Source organism: Peromyscus eremicus, chromosome 6 (genome assembly GCF_949786415.1).
Source record: "Peromyscus eremicus chromosome 6, PerEre_H2_v1, whole genome shotgun sequence".
NCBI classification, from domain to species: Eukaryota; Metazoa; Chordata; class Mammalia; order Rodentia; family Cricetidae; genus Peromyscus; species Peromyscus eremicus.
This window is the reverse complement of record NC_081421.1, coordinates 1269222-1285576: the sequence shown is the minus strand read 5'-3', so window position 1 is coordinate 1285576 and position 16355 is coordinate 1269222. Positions and strand designations below refer to the sequence as shown.

The 16355-nt window shown below is 40.4% G+C and overlaps 1 protein-coding gene across 1 annotated transcript; it reads left to right on the top strand.

Moving 5' to 3' along the window:
• The first annotated feature begins 15602 nt into the window (after positions 1-15602).
• Positions 15603-16037, top strand: LOC131912333 (elongin-B-like). The gene has a single exon (XM_059264657.1). The coding sequence runs from the start codon at positions 15613-15615 to the stop codon at positions 15967-15969; it is 357 nt and encodes a 118-aa protein (XP_059120640.1). The 5' UTR covers positions 15603-15612; the 3' UTR covers positions 15970-16037.
• Positions 16038-16355: the final 318 nt, after the last annotated feature.

The window sequence follows — 16355 nt, the reverse complement described above, 5'->3', positions numbered from 1 at the left end:
TGTGGCTGTGATAAAACACCATAAGCAAGGCAAAGAGAAGGGGGAGTTTATTCGGGCATGTGGTTTCACAGGGATAAGAGGCCATCAAGGCATGGCAGCAAGTGGCAGGCATGGTGTCAGGAGCAGAGAGCTGAGAATTCGCCTCTTGAACCACAGGCATGAAGCGGAGAAGTGCATTGGAAATAGCACAAGTCTCTAAACTCCCAAAGCCTGCCTCCCGGGACATATTTCCTTGATCAAGGCCACACCTCTTAAACCTCTCCATACAGCAGCATCAACTGTGGACCAAGTGTTCAAATGCCCAAGACTATGGGGGATGGGGAGGGACATCTCATTTAAATCACCACAGCTCTGGTCTAATTTAGATCATCTTTTGTGTGCTTCATATGTTAGTCCCTGACTAGCAACCTTAAAGTCTGTGCTTCAGGGTTTATTTTAGATGTGGAAAAATTTTTAGTATTTCCATTTAAATAAGCTCAAAGCACAGTTTTTAGCTATGAAGTTTTTAATCTGTAGATTGGAGAATCTGTTTTCTTCCAAATGTGCTGTACAAAATCCTGACTGCCTGCTTTGAGATGTGGCTGGCCACCATCCTCTGCACCTCTAATGTGACATGTGTCTGGGCTCCCTATTATCTCTAGGAGATAGGCATATTCTTCAGTGTGGTGATAGAGTCACAATCAGATCCATGGAGAATGGAGCAGTTCCCTGCTTTCTCTTGAGCTGGAAATATGTTCTCTATTATACTAAGGTCACTTAGGTGTAATGTGAACCCATGAGAGTCTGTTAAAGGATATTAAGAATTTGTTAAGATATAAAATGGGGATAATACACTCACAAATACAGAACAAAATAAACAGCTGTCATTCTGCCCAGGGGTGAAGGGAATCAACCTTCCGGTCTCCTACCACACAAGAGAGTGCAAGTGTGCCCCCTCCTCAGTTTTAACAGGTCATATACCCAGAGAGGGCTATGCCCATTGGGCAAGATAGCCCAAAGGTTATTGATTGAATGGAATGAATTCCCACAACACCTAGGTTTCACCCTTTTAACTTGTGTGTGTGTGTGTGTGTGTGTGTGTGTGTGTGTGTGTGTGTGTGTGTGTTTGTGTGACTGCTTGGAGCCATATTAAGAAATATTGTGAGATCACATTTGAGCACAGTTATAATTGATTGGTTGTGTATTTCCTACAGAGGAGAGGGGCGCTGTATATGCCCACCATGATAGATATTTTGGTTATTGACTTGACTACATCTGGAATTAACTAAAACCCCAAAATGGCTGTGCAAACTTGTGAAGAATTTTTGCTTAATTAAATCATTTGTGAAGTGGGAAGATCTACTTCTAATCTGGATCTTTGAGATGGGAAGACCTGCCTTTAATCTGGGCCATACCTTCTGCTGGAAGACAATATAAAGGACATACAAGAAGGAAATCTTCCTCTTTGTCTGCATGCTCTTGCCCTAGATAGCAAGTCTATTCCTTTACTGGCATTAGAGCTTACTTCTTCAGGATTCCAGTACATACTGAGGACTAGCTGAGACATGCAGCCTCATGGGCAGATCAACTTTTGGATTCTTGGACCTTCTGTTCATAGGCAGCCATTGTTGGATTAGCTGGATTACAGCCTGTAAATTATTCTAATAAACCCCCTTCCTACATATATACATATGTATATATATATATATATATATATATATATATATATATATATATATAGAGAGAGAGAGAGAGAGAGAGAGAGAGAGAGATTGAGAGATTCATTCTATAAGGTCTGTTACTCTAGAGAACCCTGACTAATACACCCAGTGTAGTTGTTTGAATAAGAATAGCCCTCAGAGGCTCAAATATTTGAATGCTTGATCACTAGGGAGTGATGCTGCTTGAGAAGGATTAAAGGTCTGGCTTATTTGGGCTAGGTATGGCCTTGTTGGAGGAAGTATGTCACTGGGGTCAGGCTTTGGGGTTTCAAATGGTCAAGCCAGGCTCAGTGTATCTGCTCTTCCTGATGCCTGTGGATCTGAATGTAGAACTGTCAGCTATTTCTCCATCACCCTGTTTACCTGCATGTCACTATGCTTCCTGCAGTGATGACCATGGACTAGACCTCTGAAACTGTAAGCAAGTCTCAATAAAATGTTTTCCTTTGTAAGAGTTTTCATGGTCAGGGTATCTCTTCACAGCAATAGAACACTGACTAAGATACCCAGTATTTCCAGCATGTCCCACTGATGACAATGGTATTTCCTATGAAACAATTAAACAGTTTCTGTTCCAGCATTGAGCATTAGAGAATTTTTATGTAATCACTTTGTACTTGATAGACATAATTTATAAAGTTATATTAGCTAGCTTAGATAAAAGTTAATGAAATTCACTAATAACCAGCCTTTAGAAATGATAATTTCATCAAAAACAACAAAGATTATGATTTTGGTCATTCTTATTTATGCAGTTTCTTTAATAATCATGTACTACAGCTACTTGGTTGCTTAAACTACTGCAGCATTTTTTTTGAAATAAGTAATATTTTTAAGCTATAAAACAATGCTATCATGATAAAACTGCAAAAGTTTGTGTGCGTGTGTGTGTGTGTGTGTGTGTGTGTGTGTGTGTGTGTGTGTGTGTGTGTAGGTCAGGTGATATGCTACAGGGACTGTTAACAAGTTGCCTGTTTGTGTAAGTCAATTTTATTGGAATGAGTCCAGGTCTTTTAAATTTGTACTATTTTTGGCTTTTCCACCCCCCTATAATGATGTGATCCAGCAGTTGTACTAAAGACTAATAAAGACTAGTAAAGCAGAATAGTGGCAGTAGGGACCAAAGATCTACAATGCCTGGAATATTTACTTTCTGATCTATGACAATAAAAAGATCTGTTAATTCTTGCTGTATTTAAATGACTAAGGACCCAATATTTTGTTTGTTTACCATAGTCAGGGAGCTGTGATAGACAGGGTCTACATTACTCAGGGTTCTCTAAAGGAACAGAACTGATAGAATAAGTGTGTGTGTGTGTGTGTGTGTGTGTGCACACACACATGTGTATCTACTGTATGCTTTTAAAACTATAAAGCCAAATCTAATGTGTATCAGGCTTGGTAAGCATTGAACAAGATCATTGTTTTGTACTTGAGTTGTGTGCTTTTCTAGAGGTTATACGGCATAACCTCACAGTGCCTCAACTATCACATAGCAAATCAATATGAGATAGCTTAAACAAAGTGTTTTAAGGAATGGTGGTATGTTACCTCAAATGGGTGAGACCTCTCAAAGTCCCAAGCCAGTAGCATTATTGCTGACAGGAGTTGAACATTTTTACTTATAAAATATAATCTTTATCAAATACATTCAAAACAAACTGTCCAGTTGACAATAAAGTCTTCTTCCCCCTTTGCCAATTGGTGCTTTTTCCCCCCCTCTCTTTAATTCTGTATTACCTACTTTTCTGTTCCTGTGATAAAACACCATGATCAAGGACAACTTATAGAAGAAAGAGTTTATTTTGGCTTACGGTTCCAGAGGGTGAGAGTCCATCACAGCAAGGACAGCACAGCAGCAGGCAGCAGGCATAGCAGAAGGAACAAGAAGGTGAGGGCTCAAAACCTGAACATAAAGTGGGAAGCAGAAAGCAAACATGCAACCAACTAAGAACAACATGTTCAAATTCCTGAGTCTATGGGGAGTTCAAACCACTACAATATCCTTAACACTCGAGTCATCAATTTCAGAAAACATAAAACTCCCTTAAACTGAATTTTGCTACTAAAAAAACTTCTGCACACAGCTGGGCATGGTGGCACATGCCTTTAATCCCAGCACTTGGGAGACAGAGGCAGGAAGATCTGAGTTTGAGGCCATCCTAGTCTACAGAGTGAGTTTTAGGACAGCCTGGGCTACACAGAAAATCCCTATCTTGGAAAACAAAAATAACAACAACAATGACTTGTTCACATCTTAATGCTGAGAAAATATTTAGGAAATAAAAGAAAAGTAAACTTGGATAAGCTAAAACTAGTCATTTAAATTTTCTAGTTCTATGTGTGATAAATTATAATGACTACCCCAGAAATATGGATCAGGAAGCTTCTCCCAACACTGATTTTTCAGGATCACAAAGGAACACACTCTTCTTGTCTCAGATAGTTTGACTTGTTATGGATTTAAAAAATAATTTTAATGGGTTACATAATAAGGTTTTCCATAGATACCTATAAGCAAGGTTTGTGTGAATTATTAAAATTTTACTCGCATAATGGAAAGTATTTCTAAATCTAGAAATTCATGCTGAGGATACTAAGTAGAAAATATGTGACTTAGCATCTTCTTAGCCAGCTAGTCAACTACCAGTGAAGCATGAACATTTATGTATAATATTTGTCAACCCAACAGCTGGTTGGGACATATGCAGAAAGGGAAATTTCTATCCATTTTGTCAAAATCACACTTCCATCACCCTCAAAGTGTATCTTGGTCCCAACACTCACACTAGTGCCAATTACAGCCATAATTTAAGCCCTAATAGTTATGTACCGTCAACTAAGACCTGAAATCTCTATATTTTAAAAAATTACATATTTTTTTATTTTGTGTGCATGTGTGGAGAGGGGTATGGTATGCCATGGCATGCATGTTGAGTATAAGGACAACACGTCAAGTAAAAGTCAGTTCTTTCCTTTCATCTTGCAGTCCTGGGGATGGAACTCAGGTCATCAGGCTTGGCAGCGGTGTCTTTACTCACTGAGCCATCTCATTGGCCCAGAAATTATTCCTTCTGATCTCATTTTTTTTGTTTCATTGTTGTTGTTTTGTCAACCTGACACAAACCAAAGTCATTTAGGAAGAGGTGACTTCAATTGAGAAAATGTCTCTACCAGATTAACTGGTAAATACAGCTGTGGGAGAACTTTTGTGATTAATGTTTGATGTGGAAGGGACTACCCACTGTAGTTGATGCCACCCTTGGGTTTTATAAGAAAGCAAACTGAGGAAACCATGGTGAGCAAACCAGTAAGCAGCACTCTTCCATGGCCTCTGCTTTAGTTCCTGCCTCCATATTCCTGCCTTGAGTTCCTGCTTTAGCGGATATGTAAGCCAAATAAACCCTTTCCTACCTAAGTTGTTTTTGGTCATGGTCTTCATCACTGCAATAGAAACCAAACTAAGACACTTGGCAACACTACCATGGAAGCCACTTTGTTCATTTTGGCTCATGAACGTCTATCTGTTTTCATCACAGACCATGTTTTTTTTCCTAAGGAGTTGGGCCCATTTCCCATGATCACACTGCCAATGAACAGTCTTGTCTTTTTTACTCTAGTTCTATTCCTTCTAACTAGTCAGATGAGTGGATTCTAAATTAATCAGTGTGGACTGAATAGAGAAATCTCTTTCAATTTCCACACTCCTGTCTTCAAGCACATCACAGGTCTTTGGGAGGGATATTTTTCCATTTCTTTATCAGGAATTCAAGTAACTTTCCAAAAATATCCGTGCATACTGAGTAACTTCCTGCTACTTCTGAGAGTAACTCAGGTGTCTTTATGCTGTCAGCTATCTGAAGCTAAGCCCTTTTCTTCAGTGGAAGGGTGCAACTCTGAAAATTACTGTAGTTTGATGTCTAACAACTTAATGCAGTTCTCTGCAAGTTCAGACATTTTCTGCATCACACAGAGAACAAATGTAGCCAAGTGTTAATTAAAAAGAACATCTTGAGTATAAACATTAAAAATTGATCACCTTCTGTGAGCAATTTAATTTATGAGCATTAACATATTCTAAGCTGATGTCTTGAATTTCAGTAGAACTTCTTCGCTGTGTATGAAGGGGCTGAAGAAAGAAACCCTGACACGAACATGTTCAAACCTCCGGTTTATCATTCACGAATGTGCAGACTGGGGATGGGGAAGCTCCTTTTAGCAGGACTCTGAAAGCAGCAGCTGCAGAAACAGCAGCCTCCCCAGCATTCTGGCCTCCTGCAGTTGGGGTTCACACCAGTAGCTCTGACACCACTGAAATCATTTTTGGCGAAGCAGGAGACCCATGGTGTGGATCTGGCAGCTTTTCTTTCCTTTTGCATTCCACTAAATTATTAACAAATGCATTTATTGGTTGAATTTTCAGCTTTTTCAGTAAGGTATAGCAAAGTGTGCATATGAGAGAATGGGAAAAAGAAAAAATGTCATTGCCAGAGTCAGCCAACTATCTTTGATAATTAATTAAGGAGATAATTAATTAATTAATTAGCGAGGAAAAACAATGTCCCTTAATTCAAAGTCCGCTGTCAATGTCATGATCCCACTAGCACATTTAGAAAATGTTATAAAATATAATAGAATTAATTATATCTAAAATGTTAAACTAATGATTTGTCGGTCTATTTCATTGGGTGCCTTCCCTGCTCCCTTGGAGGCTGGTGGTCCAGGGCCTCTCTGATGCTCCTTGATGGGTCAGAGATCATTCTGGATCATTCTGGAGTTTTCTTTCCTGCTTTCCTTCTACTCTATTAATCTACATCTCATCCATGCTCTGCTCTGGTCCTTTAGCATATCACACTTAGAGGATCAATAATTTGTTTATCTGTGGTCAGATGTTAGTGGTTGGCCACAATAGTGCAAAGAGGAACAAAGGTCTCTAGTCTCAGATAGCATTGTTATTAATATTAATAAATGAAGACTCTCCAGAATTATAGTGCTTAGATAGTTACCCCACAGAATTGTGTCTACTTGGTTCGTATGTTGTCTCATGGGTAATCTTCATGTAGACAAATAGAGATAAGTTCAGATAAATTCTTAAATATATTTATCTTTAAAAACCAAGAGAGGGTTTCTTATTGTTTTGGTTGTGAGTCTAGGCTTTAACGACTGAGCCATTTCTCCAGCCCATTTCTCATTTTGGTTGTGCACCTAGCCTTTAATGGCTGAGCCATCTCTCCAGCCCAGAGAGGGTTTCTTAATGGGTTTGGGAAAAAATGATTCATTGGTTCCTTTTATTTCATATATCAGATAAAATATTTTAACAAAGAAAATACAACCTATGAACACAAATGTGAATGTTCTTCTCTATATTTGTGTATAAATATAGCAATGTTTGTATTTTAAAATAAAGCTCTAAGGGCCAGCAAGATGACTTAGCAGGTAAAGGTACTTGCCTTATCTGAATTTAATCCTTGCAACCACCATAGTGGAAGGAGAGAACAGACACCTGCCAAGTGTCCTCTGACCTCCACACAAGTGCTGTGTGACCTGTGCATGTGTTAAACACCTCCCCCCCCACACACACACATACACACAAAGTGGGGATGACCTCCGATGTACCAGTATGCTTGCTAGAGTATATCTATCTATGTCATTCTTCAAGGACTGGTAAAACAAAACAAAACAAAACAAAAAAAAAAAAAAAACAATATTGTCCTGGCATGCTTCTCAGTTGCTGTGAGAGAACACTTTGAACAAAAGCTACTTGGAAAGAAAAGGGTTTGTTTGGCTTACAGGTCGCGGTCTATCATTGAGGGAAGCCAAGGCAGGAACCAGGAGCCAGGAACTGAAGCGGAGACCATGGAGGAACACTGCTTACTTACTGGCTTGCTCTTTGTGGCTTGCTCAGCTACCTTTCCTATAAAACTCAGGATCAACTGTCCAGGGTGGCACTCCCTGAGGTAGACTGGGCCCTCCCACATCAATTAGCAATTAAGAAAATTCCCACAGACACGCCCACAAGCCACTCTGATAAAGGCAATTCCTTAACTGGGATTCCCTCTTCCCAGGTATGTGCCAAGCTGACAAAAACTAACTATGACAAACATAACATCCAAATGGAATTCTAAACTCCTAAAATTACAACAGAGTTTTGTTAAGTTGTCTAGAAACTGAAGTGTGATCACTTATTTTAATATCGGTTTAATCATTCTAAAAATTAGAAATAAATGGTATTTTAAATGTTACAACACAGGCTTATTTGGAATATTTAAAGTCATAGAGCAAAAACTTTTTTTCTGTCTCCAAAAATCTTATAGTTTTAAGGATTGATCCATAGCACTACAGGGAAAATTTTCTTTTAAAAAATAGAAAGCTGCAGTTTTCTCTATTTTTAGTTCAGGACTGCTGTGTATTAAAGAGAGGAAGGAATCTGGACAATAGTGATTTTTCTTTCATGTGATGGATACCTGCGTCTGATTGTTGCTGTAACTATTTCCAGATTATTTTTATCAAACTACGAAAAAATGCATTTGTCCTCTGCATTAAATATAAACTGGCACAGTTTAAGTGCCTTGAAAAATCTGATTATACTATTAATGTATTAAAATTTGCATATGAAAATTAGACTCTAGCAGGGTAATAAAATTTATGTTATGATTTTAATTTTTCAAAAGGATAATTAAATAGATTCATAATGTTCCAGTTGGCATGGTTTAGTTTGCACACCAAGGGAGCAGAGCTGAAGCAGAGGACTAAATACACTAGGCTTGGCACAGAGGCATAAGATCCAGGCAGAGCAGTAAGGAGGGATGTGGCAGATATTGGTGCCAGAACACATTGCAGACACCAAACCAGCCACTCTGTAGCTAATTAACCTTAGAAAAGCACCACAGGGTAGGAATAGCCATGACACCATCTCACCATTGTTGATATTGGAAATTGTTGGAAGAACTGTTGGGTTAAGTGTTACACAATGGGCTTTTACAATCTGAGAAAGAGTAGAAAAACAGAATAAGTCAATTTTGTTCTAGCTGTGCCCAGTCCCACTACATTCATGCTTACGTATTATTTGGGCATAGAACAGAAATATATCTAAGACAGGTATATGGTTGAGAATACTTTCTGTTATGAGTAAAAGCAACTCAAACATGTTGCAGGAAAGGGAACTGATTGGCTCAGAGAACTAGAAAGTTTAAGAGGTGCTTAAAGAGATGTCATCATCTCTTGCCTCTGTTGTCCTCATACACAGGAAAGTGCTCTTTAATGTTAACAATAAGGGTCTCAATAGCTCTAAACTCCGAAAGACCCTGTGATTGCAATTTCAGAAGGGCTGATACTTTTCTCATTTTCCCCACGAGTCCTCACAAACAAGTGCCGAGTTATCCACAGTTGTCTGAGTGTCAACATCTGAGCCAATCACTTCATTCAGAACATGGGAAGTTTTGATCAGCTGGTTGAAAGTGCAAGAGAGGTAGTCTCTCATGAGCAACAGCTCCGTCAGGCACAGAAGACCAGTTTCTGATAGGACAGCACCAAGAAGATGCTGAGTTGATGAAATCAGGTATCTATTGCACCAAGTCACAGGAAGAAACAACATGTGTTAGAAGCAATAGAAGAATCTCACAGGGACTGAAACACAGAAAGTGAAAGACAATGGGGCTCTACATGGTATAAAAACTGAGAAGCATACACAGAAGTTAGACAAAGTTGAGTGCTCATGTTTTGTTTCCATAGCATCCTGAACTTCCCTGTCATAATATTTATAATTCTTTATCATAGCAGCTTTCATAGGACTTCAAGCCTCATGAAACACCATGGACTTTGGTTATTCTATTCAGTCTTGAGTCCTCAGAACTAATAGAGTGTAGAGTTGCTAGGAAATGCACCAAATGTCTGAATGAGTGAAAGTTTGGGCAGATAAGTGGGGCTGCTATCTTCATGTCTCTGTACTGGATAATCAGTCATCTCTGCTGGCATTTCCCCTTGAGCTGCTTCTCTTTGCTCTGCATGGGTGACTTTCCTCTCTTCAGGGATGCTTCCTTGGCTTTGTGCAGGTATGGCCCCAATTTTGTTTATTGTTTAGCCCTAGAGTCTCTAAGTTTTCCATATTGATAGAGAATAAAGGTAGACATTTTGGGCCATGTGCCTATGGCCTATGCTTTACATAAGTAACTGCAGATGTAGTAGGCACATGACCACAGGCTGCAGAAACCCATCCCTTTAGTAAGACTTCTATGTATAGACCTGTTTCACAATAGTCAAATCATCTGCAAAGGAAAAGTTACAGTCAATCTGCCTCAAGTCAGATTTACGCCAGTAAGATATGCCCTAATCCTTAAAGTTCTTGTTCATTGCTCCCATACTCTTAAATTCCTCTCAATGTCTTACATCTTGAATATTAGTTATGTCAGCTATTGGACACAGTCATATCTTCCATGTATCAAGATTGTAATACTATCTATGTGTAAATTTGTTCAATAAGTAAGATCTTACTGAGGTGGTAGACTCCAGAACACCCTCTAGGAGTGCAACATCTATGAAGTGATGTCACCAATGTCCTTGAGATGCTTAAAGGGAATCATGTAATCATCCAATCAATATTAATTGAGCTCTGAGCCCTCAGTTAATATTAGGAGTTATACAAGAAGCTGGAGGTGAACAAGACAGTCTCTTTTTGCACAAAGCATACTTTACTGGGAAATATGAACAATTAAAACAATTATTACAGCATGCCACCAGAGCTCTGTTAGAGGAAAAGGCTATTACAAGGAAGTAAATAAGGAGGGGACCTAACTTCAGCCAAGGAATGTGAGAATTCCCAAGAATGTGGCCCTTAAATGGGCCTGGAAAAGAGGACTAGGAATTTCCTAGGTAGAAGAATAGAATGAGAAGGAAGATTATTCAAAGTGGGGGATATCACATACAAAGATGGAGAAGACTTGAAAGTAAACAGAGAGAGACAGAGAGACAGAGAGACAGAGAGACAGACAGAGACAGAGACAGAGACAGATAGAGACAGAAAGACAGAAACAGAAAAACAGGGAGACAGTCACACAGAGAGACACACACAGAGAATATATACTATACATTTTATCCTGTTATGTATAATTGCATCTTGCCTTTCTCATTATCTATATTTCAAGGAACAGATTCAATTAATTATTTTAATGACTACATATCACTTAAAACTACAGATGAACATATTTATTGAACTATTCAGGAATAGGTCTTCATTTACACATTTGTCGCTAAAATAAAGTTGCATAAATAGCTGTTGTTCCTTGATGAGTGGCAGTGAGACTAGTATTTGCTTTGGTGTCTGTCTTCTTTGCAGCTCCCTCTGGCTAGAGACTTTCTCCTGGACACTGTATTCCTTTTAGATGGATTCATGGTTTCCTTGTCCACTCACTGGGGTGCAGGACTCAACCTTTTACCCCCAGGTCTCCTTAGCTTTAAACTTCACAATGGGGAGGCTAGTGCTTGGCCAGGCTCAGTGAAAGGAGGATGCAGTGCTGGAGAAGTAGTCACTCTGGGGATATTTGGGTAAACTGTGGTTGAAGAAAACCTAAACTGATGTGCAATATTCCCCTCTGAAAAACTCAAGTGCAAGAAGGAACGAATTTCCCACTCACCACTGTTCTGTGAATGGCTGGTACTGAAAGGGGTCCCGACCTGCACATTACAGAATGCAAAGAGAGCCCTGAGCTCCAGGGACGGATCCTGTTCAGCCATCGCCCAGCAGCTGAGGCCGGGCTCTCGAGGCCTGGCTCCTTCACCTCAGCCTGTCCCAGTTTCTTTATCTGTAACAAGGCACAATAACACCTGCCCTACTTGCTTCCCAGAGCTGTGGAGAGATAAAAGTGGAGTACAGGACTGGGTTTTAAAGTGGTGTAAAATAATCTCTATAGCATGACAATATCCGACCACAGCACATTTCAAATAGGATAAGGTGCCAGGTGTGGTGGAAACACCTTTAGTCCCAACGCTCTGGAGGCAGAGGCAGGTGGATCTCTGTAAGTTTGAGGCCAGTCTGGTCTACATAGCAAGTTCCAGGACAGCCAGGGCTACACCGAAAAACCCTGACTCAAAAAAGAAGAACAACATACCAAAAATACACCAACCAATTAACTATGACAATGTTAGAATTCATATATGAAGAAGTGTTTTACATATCTATGTTATTATATTAAATTCTTCTTGACCACTTGTTTTAACATGAAGAAAGGAAAAGTGATACTCACGTATCATGCACTTTTTGGGTGTGTGCGCCATTTAGATGGCAAAATGTATTTTAAAATGTATGATTTAGAAAAAAAATAAAAGTTTATCCCCATTTCAAAGATGAAGGAAACTGATATACGCCAGAACAAGAATTTGAACTTGGAGCTGCAAAGATGGCTCAGCATATAAGAGCACCAACTGTTCTTCCAGAGGACTCAGGTTCAATTCCCAGCACCTACATGGCAGCTCACAACCATCTTTAACTCCAGTTCTAGGGGATCTGATGCCTCTTACGACTTCCTCGAGCTTGGTACACAGACATACCTGCAGGTAAAACACTCATACACATAAAAGAAAATGATAAAGTGTTTGAGCTCAACCATGCTGACTTCTAGGATGCCCTTGTGTCTAGGCTGTAGACAGTCATGTGCTCATCAGTTGCTCTCTTGCTCTGATTTCCTCCTTGTCCATTGTGATTGGTCCAGTTCACATCTGTGTGCTGTTAGCTCAACACTGTTGTTTCGCTATTGGTGTTCTGTCTCCCTAGTCACATGCCATGTCCGTTATGTGTATTGTTCTATCTACTCTTTCTTCCTCCTCTCCTTCAAAGGCATACTTAGTGAATCAATTGTGCATACTTGGTGTCTGCATTTCAAGTTCTTTCTCCACACGGCACTCTAATTTGCTTTCTGCTCTTATTACCTCATTAAAACTGTTCTTTGCAAAGCCACCAGTGGCCTCTGTGTCCCTAAAAATAATGAACATTCTCCATAATTATCTTATTTGATTCCTCAGCAGCATTTTATAGTGTTAACAATGTTCTTCTTGTACATTTCTGTGAATTCCCCTTTCCTGTTTTGACTCCTAATCTCCAGCAGGGTTTTCTAGACTTCTGCAAAGGCTTATTTTCCTCTTTAGTTTTGTGTTATTAGCGTTTGTGGAGGTTTGAATAGGAATGACAACCATGGTCTCATATATTTGAATGCTTGCTCATTAGGGAGTGGTGCTACTTGAGATGGGGCCTTATTGGGGTAAGTGTGGCCTTGTTGGAGGAAGTGCGTCACCGGGCTGTAGGGGCGACGGTTTTGGGCCTTGGGGTTTCAAAATCTCAAGTCAGCCCAGTGTCTCTCTCTTCATGCTGCCTATGGATCCAGATGTAGAATTCTCAACTTCTACAGTGCTATGTCTACCTACATGCTGCCAAGCTCCCTGCCATGATGACAACGGACTAAAACTCTGAAACAGTAAGCAAGCCTCAATTAACTGCTTTCCTTTATAAGAGTTGCTGTGGTCATGGTGTCACTCATATCTTCCAGCATTGGTCTGCAGAAGTCTCTGTGTTTTGATCTTCCCACTTGACTTCAGTTTTACATGTCCAGAATGGAAAAAAGGCAAGCGTCACACCATTGTAAACTTTCTGCCTGGACCTGAAAGGACCAGCCCCACTCCCTACCCTGTTTGCTGGCCCTCTCTCCAATCTGTAGGTCAGGTTCATTCTGGATGCTGAAAAGGAAATGAACTGGGAAGAAGTGAAAGCAGTAACTGAGCAGTGGTCACTCTCATCTGCAAAGGAGCATCTTACTCAACCAAGTGGTGCATGGCAGTTAAAGACAAGAAACCTCCTCAAACCTCTGGCTGGTTCTGACTATTGCTCTCCTGGTGTGCTTGCTAATATCTTGCTATCATCTCTAAGGCTTCAATTAACAATGATCTTTGGGATTACAGTTTTGCTGTCATATTTCTTTTTTCTACTAAATCACATGACTTTTGTATTTTGCATTGGACTCACTCTACTATAGATGGTGAATAAATGCTTGTTTTGAAGGGAATATATATATATATGTGTGTGTGTGTGTGTGTGTGTGTGTGTTTATGATTTATTTTTTCTTTTTAACATATGTATGTGTGTATATTTGTTCATGTGTGTTCACATGTGTGTCAGTGAGCACATTTATATGTGTGCATGTCTTCCTAGATTGTTCTCTACCTTATTCATTGAGGCAGGGTCTCTCAATTAAACCCAGAGCTCACTGTCTAGCTAGACAGATTGCTCTGGACATACTTCTTTCTCTGTGGATTCCTGTCTTAACCTTCCTAGTGCTGAAATTATAGGTGGGCCTATAGTTTACCTTGGTTCTGAGGATCCAGATAAAATGTGGCAAGTACTTTATCTACTGATCCATCTTCCCTGTCCCATGAAATATTTTTCAGTGCTCCCTTGTTCTTTGTTTTTATGCAGTGGGGATAAATGAGGGAACAATGTATGACATATTCTGGTAGTGCTCTAAAAGAGTCTGGTGGTTTGAATAAGAAATGCCCTCCATACAGCCAGGTATTTGAACATGTAGTCCCCAGTTGTTGGCACTGTTTGGGGAGTAGGTGCAGTCTTGCTGGAGGAGGTGCATCATTGGGGGAAACTTTGAGAGTTGATAAACTCACCCCACTTCTAATTCTTTCTCCGCTCTCTGTTTGTGGTTGAAGATATGATATCTTAGCTTCCTGCACCAGCTACCTGCTGCCACACCTCCCATACCTTTATGGATTTATCCTCTGGAACCATAAGCCCCAAATAAACTCTTTATTTCTTAAAAGTTGCTTCTGGTGTTTTAACACTGCAACAGAAAAGTCATGACTACATTCCCCAAATTTATTAGCCTTAAATTTTAGAGTGGTATTTTTAAATAATTCTTAACTAAGGCTTTCTTTGCATTTACTCTGCTCAGAGTCAAAGCGGAATAGAGAGGAGAGGGACCATACCAACAAGTGAGAAGGCGTTTGCCTTTGAGTCGTCCGGAAATTACTCGAACCTGTCTTTCTGGTGTGTCAAGTCTACTACAAAGGAAGCCTTTCATAAGAATGGACATTGTCCATGGACAAAAGGAAAGTCTATCTTTATAGCTTTATGCCCAGGGCACTACATTATATCTGAGAAACTGTCTGTTCAAGGTGAGGTGACCATTCCCATCACATTAAACTGTTCATAACCACACATACACTAAAGCCCCCAGGCAGCCTTTCCCATGTCTGAACCTTCCCCTTCTGACATAACCCATTTATGTCCCTGCTCCTAGTTTGTACCCTAGAACCTTCCATGTTGCCAATTATGCTCATCCACCTGGCTTCAAGAAGCTCCTGCCGCTCCAGGATTCTAATTGGCTCCTTCTTGGCAGCAATTTCATGGCAGCCTAGGATGGAGTTTACCTCGTGGCTTGGCTGGCCTGATATAGGATCACCTGACTGTTGCTAGTGTACAGTCACTTCCCAGGAATAAATGCAGTGTGGTAGAGCATAAAAAATAATTCCAGAGTTACTTGGTCTCATGAAGATTTGGACTTTTTTTTTTTCCCTTGGAAAGAATACAGTAATAACAAGGAAGAGAGACCCCTGAGAACAGGAGGAATTCAGGGTTTACTATTTCTTGGGAAATGGTTATAAGACTGCATGGTTGGGAAAGTATCACTTCTGTTAAGCCAAGCATAGGATGAATGGTTTTTGTCTCTAGTCACTTTTATGGAGAATAACCACTTTTTAAAAGACATACACATAGCCAGGTGGGGTGGGGTGTGACATGAATCCCAACGCTCAGAGAAACAGAGGCAGGCAGAGCTCTGTAAGTCTGAGGCTGGCCTCATCTACATAGTGAGTTCTAGGCCAGCAAATGCTACATGGTGAGACTCTAGAAGCAGCCGCCGGGATGGACGTGTTTCTCATGATCCGGCGCCACAAGACCACCATCTTCACGGACGCCAAGGAGTCGAGTACCGTGTTCGAATTAAAGCGCATAGTCGAAGGCATCCTCAAGCAGCCGCCGGACGAGCAGCGGCTGTACAAGGATGACCAGCTCCTTGATGATGGAAAAACTCTGGGCGAGTGTGGCTTCACTAGCCAGACAGCACGGCCACAGGCCCCAGCCACAGTGGGCCTGGCCTTCCGAACAGATGATGCCTTTGAAGCCCTGCGCATAGAGCCCTTCTCCAGCCCTCCAGAGCTTCCGGATGTGATGAAGCCACAGGATTCTGGAGGCAGTGCCAATGAACAAGCTGTGCAGTGAGGCCCCAGGCCCATCCCCCTAGAGACCCATTCCCTCAATAAAGATGATTTGGCTGTCAAAAAAAAAAATTGTTTTAAAAAGGTATTCACGGATACTTGTTGGACTGGAGAGATGGCTCAGTGGTTAAGAGCACTGGTTGCTCTTCCAGATGGACCCAGGTTCAATTCCCAGCAACCACAGGGCAGCTCACAACTGTCTGTAATTCCATTTCCAGGGGACCCGACACCCATGGCAAAACATCAATGCATATTTAAAAAAAAAAAGAAAGAAGAATGGATAAAAAAAGGTATTCACACAGATGATACTTAAAATCTCTGAGAGGCTCTTCGCTTTGGATGAGCTTTTGTTCTTTTCAACATTTCATGGTAACAGTAAAATTGAGTTGT